General features: G+C 35.8%; 1 protein-coding gene across 4 annotated transcripts in view; it reads left to right on the forward strand.

Moving 5' to 3' along the window:
- plbd1a (phospholipase B domain containing 1a) overlaps nucleotides 1-8,128 on the forward strand; it is a 13,121-nt gene extending 4,993 nt beyond the window's left edge. For 3 of the 4 annotated variants that reach the window (XM_016248672.1, XM_016248671.1, XM_016248673.1), the window contains 8 exons: nucleotides 130-268; nucleotides 2,752-2,892; nucleotides 2,970-3,114; nucleotides 5,124-5,324; nucleotides 5,467-5,607; nucleotides 5,713-5,898; nucleotides 7,477-7,583; nucleotides 7,656-8,128. In XM_016248672.1, the coding sequence (XP_016104158.1) occupies nucleotides 130-268; nucleotides 2,752-2,892; nucleotides 2,970-3,114; nucleotides 5,124-5,324; nucleotides 5,467-5,607; nucleotides 5,713-5,898; nucleotides 7,477-7,583; nucleotides 7,656-7,832 (1,237 nt within the window). In that variant the 3' untranslated portion in view covers nucleotides 7,833-8,128. The remainder of the gene's footprint in view (nucleotides 1-129; nucleotides 269-2,751; nucleotides 2,893-2,969; nucleotides 3,115-5,123; nucleotides 5,325-5,466; nucleotides 5,608-5,712; nucleotides 5,899-7,476; nucleotides 7,584-7,655) is intronic. The other variant, XM_016248674.1, reaches the window with a different exon arrangement.
- The last annotated feature ends 539 nt before the right edge of the window (nucleotides 8,129-8,667 follow it).

Raw genomic sequence — 8,667 nt, forward strand, 5'->3', positions numbered from 1 at the left:
GCGTGTGCGTGTGCGTGTGCGTGTGCGTGTGCGTGTGCGTGTGCGTGTGTGCGTGTGTGTGTGTGTGTGTTCGTGTTCATCTGCGTTTGCTCAGAACAGGACGTGTTGATCGTGTGTGTTGTTTTGTAGTAAGCAGGACGATTGGTCTCGGCGTCAGGTGAAGCGTAACACCACTGATCCTCTGTGGATTCACACGGGTCTGATTCTGGCGCAGCTGGACGGACTGCAGGCCGGAGTCACCGACTGGGCCAAACAACACGGGAGGACGGTGAGACGAGGAAGAGCAGCTCATCCTCACATACTTTTCTCACAGTTTTTGTCTGTTTTATTAGGGCTGCATTTCTTTTATTTTCTCGATGTCCTACTTTACAAATTACGACAGAGTTTTAGTGCCACGGTAAAAAAAAAAAACTAAAATATTACGACGTCAATCTCATTAAAGTCAAAATTACACGAATAAAGCCGAAATATTTAGAGAATAAAGTCTAAATATTTAGAGAATAAAGTCAATGTTTCGAGAATAAAGTCGAAATTACGAGAATTAAATTGTAGCAATTAAAGTTATAATATTTTGAGAGGATAAGCCTATATTGCGCATGCAAATGGCCCAGATTGGGAGCACCAGGAGAAGCTGCCAGGTCACCGGAATTGATTTGAATCTATGTTGGATTATCAGCAGAAATCATACCATGTGTTATACTCGCAGGGACAGTATGCTGCTTGGAAATATTATTTCACATCGTCGATTGCATTCGTTATTTGTAGTGCGCCAGCCACCCAATAACAGCAATAAACTTTAAGTGCTTTTGGTACTTTTAATATAAAACAAAGTCTCAGCTTTTAAAATCTGTCAGTTTTATAGCGAAATACAAACAATGTGTCTTCCAAAAACAATGTGTTTTTCAAGCTCTTTAATGTGGCGTGACAGATCGCTGTATTCATATGAATCAATTCATTAAATTATACTGTTTTCTTTTTGAAAATTCCAGCACCTACTCCGCAAAAACATCTGTGCCATCCAACCTTTCATTCCTCTCATGTACTGTATTTAATTAAAAACAATAAAACGTTCAAAGGTTGAATTGGGCTCCAACTTATTGTTGTCTTTTCTGAGGTATATAACATTAAGTGACTATTCACGAGCTGTTTTATTCACGGTATAATACAGTAAATGATTGGAAATATTTCACCGCTTCAAATGCATTCATTATTTGTAACGTGCCAGTAATCGCAATAAGCTTTGTGCTTTGTTGTTATAAGACAGCTCAGCTTCCAAATTCTGTCCGTTTTATCACGAAATACAAATTATGAATGTGTTTTTCCTCTTTATTTCAAGTTATAGCATGATATAAACTTGAAGGAACATCAGAAGGCATGGAAAAAAACAGTATAGCCTAATTTAATGAAACGGATGTCTCATCGTAATCGGAAATATGATTGATTCACATGCCACTTAAACTGAGGCAAATACAACTATAAAACTGACAGAATTTGGAAGGCTTTGGAATCTCTCCCGGTGCTCCCTATCCGGCCCATTTGCATGTGCAATATAGGCTATACTGTCAAAATATGATAACTTTAATCTAGGGTTGCATGATTATGACAAAAATCATAATTGTCGATTATTCCCTTGAAACTGTAATTTTACAATTATCACAATTTACATTGAATGATGTTTATACCATTGTTTTATGCAACTGCATGCCGTATTTTTATATGAAAATAAGCTGAAAACACTCTAACTGAAAAACCTTTAGTGCTTTTTATTAGTATTAAGCCTCAAATGTCAAATATACATCGGATTGGTTTCTTCTTTAAATTCTAAAAAAAGAGTAAAAATTTGAATGGTATTATAATGTTATACTAAAACTAAAACAATGGAAAAACCCTTAAGATAACATGTATATCGTACATGATACATGTACATGATAACATATCTTAAGCGTGCAGAATAACATAAGTGGACTTTGAACGATTACGTAATTGTGGCATCCATAATTGTAATCGCGATTAGAAATTAGATTAATTGTGCAGCCCTACTTTAATCTCATAAATGCTACGACTTAGTTCTCATAATTTTGACTTTATTCTCAAAATACTACGACTTTAACCTCGTAATCTTAGTTTTTTATTTTATTTTACGTGCCACTACAACGTTGTCGGAACAAATTACTTGAATATCTACAGTAAAAATATATTTTTATTAAGACTATTTCCGTAATTGTTTCCCTTTTTTTTTTACTTTAAAATGAAAACAATAAATAAAATCTTACTATAAAAATGAGTTAAATGGTTAAAAAATAGTTTATTGTTCTTTTATTAAGGATCAATTTCCTTTTTCTCCTGTATCTTTAAAAATGATGCAAACATTTAGTTTTTGTTTGTTTTATGAAGGTTCTATTTCCTTTATTTTTCCTATTTATTCATCTGTTTTTTTTCTTAAAAAGTTATTTAAACATGTAAAAAGTATTTAAGGCTCCATTTCCATTATTTGAATTAAATTTCTTTTAATTGTCTTATTTCTTACATTAAAATACCATAAACATTTTTTAAAAGTTTCTCCGGATTTCAGTGTTTCACCGAAAACAATAAAAAAATATATCTTTTTCCTAAATACAATTCTGCAGTTTATTTAAGTGAAGGTCTGTTAGTACTAGTCAGTGTGTTTGTATCTCGTCTCTGAATCGTGTTTGCATCTGTAGAAGCTGAAGCTGGTCTTGATCAGGCATTTACTCCTGTCTCTCTCTGTAGCCTCTGTCCCAGTTTGCCATTCAGTTCCTGAATGCGGTCGGTGATCTGCTGGATCTGATCCCAGCGCTGGTTCCCGGCAGGACGTCCGGCTTTAAGCAGTATAAAGCTCCTCCGATGGGACACTGCTCTGCGCTCATAAAGGTACCAAACAACATCATGATATTTGACGTCAAGAGACAGCGGATGTGATGGTTTCTCTCATCTGCCGTGTGTTTCAGATGTTGCCCGGCTTTGAGAACCTGTTGTTCGCTCACTCCAGCTGGTACACATACGCCGCCACCATTCGCATCTACAAACACTGGGACTTCAGACTGAACGAGCCGCATACAGCCACCGGAAGACTCTCCTTCAGCAGCTACCCTGGTACACACACACGCATACATTCATTCACTTACTCTCTCACTCAGAAATTCATTGATTCATTCACTCGCTCATTCACTCACTTTCTCTCTCATTCGTTAATTCACTCACTCATTTATTCACTTACTAAATCATTCATTGATTCATTCATTCACTCACTCATTCACTCATTGAGTCATTAGTTTATTCATGCACTCATTAATTTGTTCATTCATTCATCCATTCGCTCCTTCACTAACTCACTCATTCTCTCACTCATTCATTCATTTACTCACTCACCTATTTGCTTATTCATTCACTCACTCACTCGCTCACTCATTAATTCATTCACTCATTATCTTGTTCACTCATTCACTCATTTGCTCATACATTCACTCATTAATTCGCTTATTAATTCACTCATTCACTTGCTCGCCCATTCATTGTCACTCACTCATTCTCTCACTCACTCAATTATTCACTCAGTCATTTATTCACTTGCTCAGTCATTCATTCACTCACTCACTCATTCACTCCCTCGCTCACTCACTCACTCATTCATTCACCCACTTGCTCGCTCAATTGTTACATTTCTCACTCAATTATTTACTCATTCATTCATTCATTCGCTTGCTCATTCATTTACTCACTCACTCATTCATTTGCTTACTCACAAATTCATTCACTCACTCATTCACTTGCTTATTCATTCACTCACTCACTCACTCATTCATTCGCTTCCTCGCTCGCTCATTCATTCATTTGCTTATTCATTCACTCATTAATTTGCTTGCTCACTCATTCATTCACTCACTCATTCATACACATTCATTTGCCTATTCATTCACTCTCTCGCTCACTCATTCGCTTGCTTGCTTGCTCATTCATTCATTTACTCACTCATTCTCTCACTTGCACGTTCATTCACTCACTCACTCATTCATTTGCTTATCAATTCACTCATTCGCTTGCTCGCTCATTCATTCAGTCACTCACCCACTCATTCTCTCACTCACTCAATTATTCACTCAGTCATTTATTCACTTGCTCGCTCGCTCATTCATTCAGTCACTCACTCATTCTCTCACTCACTCAATTATTCACTGTCATTTATTCACTTGCTCAGTCATTCATTCACTCACTCATTCACTCCCTCGCTCACTCACTCATTCATTCACCCACTTGCTCGCTCAATTGTTACATTTCTCACTCAATTATTTACTCATTCATTCATTCGCTTGCTCATTCATTCACTCACTCATTCATTTGCTTACTCACAAATTCATTCAGTCACTCATTCACTTGCTTATTCATTCACTCACTCACTCACTCATTCATTCGCTTGCTCGCTCGCTTATTCATTCATTCTTTTATTCATTAATTTGCTTATTCATTCACTCATTCATTTGCCTATTCATTCACTCACTCACTCACTCATTCACTTGCTTGCTTGCTCATTCATTCATTTACTCACTCATTCCCTCACTTGCACTTTCATTCATTCACTCGCTCACTCATTAATTTGCTTATTTATTCACTCACTCGATCACTCATTCATACATTCACTCATGCATTCTCTTTCTCACTCACTCATCCATTTGCTTATTAATTCACTCATTCGCTTGCTCATTCATTCACTCACTCACTCACTTGATCGCTCATTCATTCACTCGCTCACTCACTTGATAATTAATTAATTCACTCAATCATTCATTCATTCATTCACTCGCTCATTCATTCACACTTTCTCACTCAATTATTAATTTGCTCACTCATTCTTTCACTCACTCACACACTCATTCATTTATTTCTTCACTCATTCTTTCACTCACACACTCATTCATTCATTTCTTCACTCATTCATTCACACACTCACTTATTTCAATCTTTTTTTAGTTATTTATAATGTACTGCTTTTAAAGTAGTAGGGCAGTGTGCATTGTGTAGTTTTTAATATTGAATTCATGTATAATTTAATGTTTGTAAAGTAGCAGGCAGTTTGTAGTTTCTGCAGCATGTGAATGTGTGTTTAGGGTTTCTGGTGTCTCTGGATGATTTCTATCTGCTGGGCAGCAGTCTAATGATGACTCAGACCACCAATAACGTCTTCAACACCTCGCTGTACTCCTACATCACTCCTGCCAGCCTGTTCTCCTGGCAGAGGGTTCGACTGGCACACGCACTGGCAAACACTGGAGAGCAGTGGGCCAAAACCTTCTCCAGATACAACTCTGGTCAGAAATCAACATTCACTTATTTGCAGCTGCTGATCGGCTGATGTTTTGTTGTGTTTTTGGCTTTTGTGAGTGTTCGGTCTGGACTCTGTTTGCTCTGTCATGTGTGTTTCTGTGATCCTGTGCTGTATCTGTCACTCAGGGACGTATAATAACCAGTATATGGTTGTGGATGTGAGTAAAGTGCATCTGGGCAACAGTCTGGAGGATGGAGCGCTGACTGTAGTCGAGCAGATCCCGGGACTGGTGGAGTATTCAGACCAGACACAGGCGCTGCGCAGAGGTCAGACTGCAGTAGACTTCACTTTCATTTCATTTTGACTTTGGAGTGAAATGAAACCCGTAAATGTTGTACATCTGCTACTATAGTAAATGTTTGTGTCTACAGGTTACTGGCCATCCTACAATGTGCCATTCCACCGTAAGATCTATGATCTGAGTGGTTACAAGGAGATGTGGAAGGAGTACGGCGAGGATTTTTCCTACGACCTTTGCCCTCGTGCCAAGATCTTCCGCCGTGACCAGTCTTCCGTCAGTGACCTGAACTCCCTTAAACACATCATGAGATACAACGGTAAATAATAGTCACAACATTTACTAACTCCTGACGATGTCACTTATGGAATAGGACAGTATCGTTGATGTACTGTGCTAGTTTTTATTAATATTTTAAATTCATTTTTATGTTCGTTTTTTCCCTTTATTAATCTGAATTTTTTTAATATATAATTTTAATTTATTCATGTTAGTTTAACTTGAAGTACTAAAATAAATTAAAATGAGAACGATGCAAGCTTAAGTTTTAGTTTTAGGATTATCAATGTCTATATAGTGTTTGTACAGTTTTTATACATTTTTATTTTAGTTTTAGTTAATTTATGAGAAATGAGAAATGTTGCTTTGCAATTAGCAGAAATAAAATAAGTTCAAGTTATTTTATTTAAAGTAACTAAAACCATTTATTATGGTTTTAGGTTTGATTAATGGTAATAACCCTGGTCGTATCTACAAAAAAAAAAGAGAGATTACAATTAACCTAATACGTTTTAATTCTAGTACTTTGTTGTTCATTTTCGACAGTCAAAGTAAAATAATAAAATTAAAACATAATAGCTTATGTCAGTTTGATTGAATTTAATTGATTCCATAGAAATAAAAATATATATATTAAACGTTGGTTTTCGTTTTAGTTAACAATAATATCACTGGACATATCTACAAAAAAAAAATAATAATAAATAAATAATTAAATAAGCTAATATATTTTATTTCATTGTTCACTTGTATGGAAGCCCATTTCCGCCACTGAGAGAAAAAATGTGATTGCGACTTTTTATCTCACAATTTTGACATTTTTTCTTGCAATTGCGAGTTTTCATCTCGCAATTCTGACTTTTTTCTCAGAATTCTGGGATATAAACTCGCAATTCTGACTTTTCGCAGTTGCGAGTTTGTATCTCGCAATTCTGACTTTTTTTTTCTTCTCAGAATTGTGAGATATAAAGTTATAAAGTCCAGTTCTGAGGAGAAAAAAAGACTGATATGTTCATAAAGCCAGAATTGCCCATTTATATCTCGCACATTTGACTTCATTTCTCACAATTGCAAGTTTATATCTCACAATTCTGAGAAAAAAAAGTCAGAATTGTGAGATAAAAAGTCACCATTACCTTTTTTGTTGTTGTTGTTTATTCAGTGGCGGAAACAGGCTTCCATATACTTATGAAAAAATACTACAGGTAAAACATTATATATCCACAATTTTATAATTTTATTTCAATTAACATTTATTTTATTTCAAGTGACTATTTTACTGTTTTAGATTGAGTTAACGCTAATATCCCTGGCCATATCTAAAAAAAACATTGAAATGAAATAAGCTAATGTACTAAGTTATGGTTAACTTATGATGGTAAAATAAATAATTAATTATGTACTACAATTAAAACCTAATAGCTTATTTTAGTTTGTTTTGAAGTTTCCATCGGAATAAATAAAAATAAATAGCCAAAAAAAAAATAATATATATTTATATATATATATATATATATATTAGTTACTATATTTAAGTTTATTTAGCCTTTAAATATCACAAAGTGAAAGCCATTATTATATTATAATAAGGCACATGTTTGTGTCAATCTGTCCTCAGACTATAAGAGTGACCCATACTCGCAGGGCGACCCGTGTAAGTCCATCTGCTGTCGCAATGACCTGCAGGAGCATCAAGCCAGTCCCGATGGATGTTATGACACCAAGGTCAGCTGACCACCTCTCATTAATCAATCAGAGTGAGTCTTCAGCTTCTGACACTCTGGTGTTCTCTGTCAGGTAACAGATCTGCACATGGCTCAGGAGTTCGTGGCGGAGGCGGTGAATGGCCCGACCACAGACGGAGGGCTTCCCGTCTTCTCCTGGGAGGCGTTCAACAGCACGTCCCATCAGGGTCTTCCTCCGAAATACAACTTCAGCTTCGTCCTGATGCAGCCGCAGCTCTTCCGCCCCTGAGGATCATGGGATTTCACATCTGTTCTGCTTTTTGAACTGATTCTCTGTTCGCCGTCTGATGCTAAAATCTGTCGAATTGCTGTTTATTTTGAGCCATAAAATCAACACTAAACTCTACAGCTGCTATTTGACAATCAGTCCAGGACTGTTTACGTCTCTTTTGATTGATAGATTGAGTAAATCCTAATGTTTTAGGGAAAAAAACCCTACATGCATTGGTAAATCATAATTGACATAAATAATAATTGACACAAAAACTTGAAATTATGATATATGCAAGTCAAAATTACGATGTACTAGGTCAAAATTTACATACTAAGTCTAAGTGTATATATATATATATATATATATATATATATATATATACAGTGGTGTGCAAAAGTGTTGATTTCTTATTTTTTTGCATGTTTGTCACACTTTAATGTTTCAGATCATCAAACAAATTTTAATATTAGTAAAAGATAACACAAGTAAACACAACATGCAGTTTTTAAATGAAGGTTTTTATTATTAAGGGAAAACAAAATCTACTACATGGTCCTGTGTGAAGAAGTGTTGCCCCCCTGTTAAAACTGTGGTTTATCACACCCGAGTTCAATTTCTCTAGCTACACCCAGGCCTGATTACTGCCACACCTGTTCGCAATCAAGAAATCTCTTAAATAGGACCTGCCTGACAAAGTGAAGTAGACCAAAAGATCCTCAAAAGCTAGACATCATGCCGAGATCCAAAGAAATTCAGAAACAAATGAGAAAGAAAGTAATTGAGATCTATCAGTCTGGAAAAGGTTATAAAGCCATTTCTAAAGCTTTGGCACTCCAGCGAACCACAGTGA

Source organism: Sinocyclocheilus grahami, unplaced genomic scaffold (assembly GCF_001515645.1).
Source record: "Sinocyclocheilus grahami isolate Dianchi unplaced genomic scaffold, SAMN03320097.WGS_v1.1 scaffold888.1, whole genome shotgun sequence".
Lineage (NCBI taxonomy): Eukaryota > Metazoa > Chordata > Actinopteri > Cypriniformes > Cyprinidae > Sinocyclocheilus > Sinocyclocheilus grahami.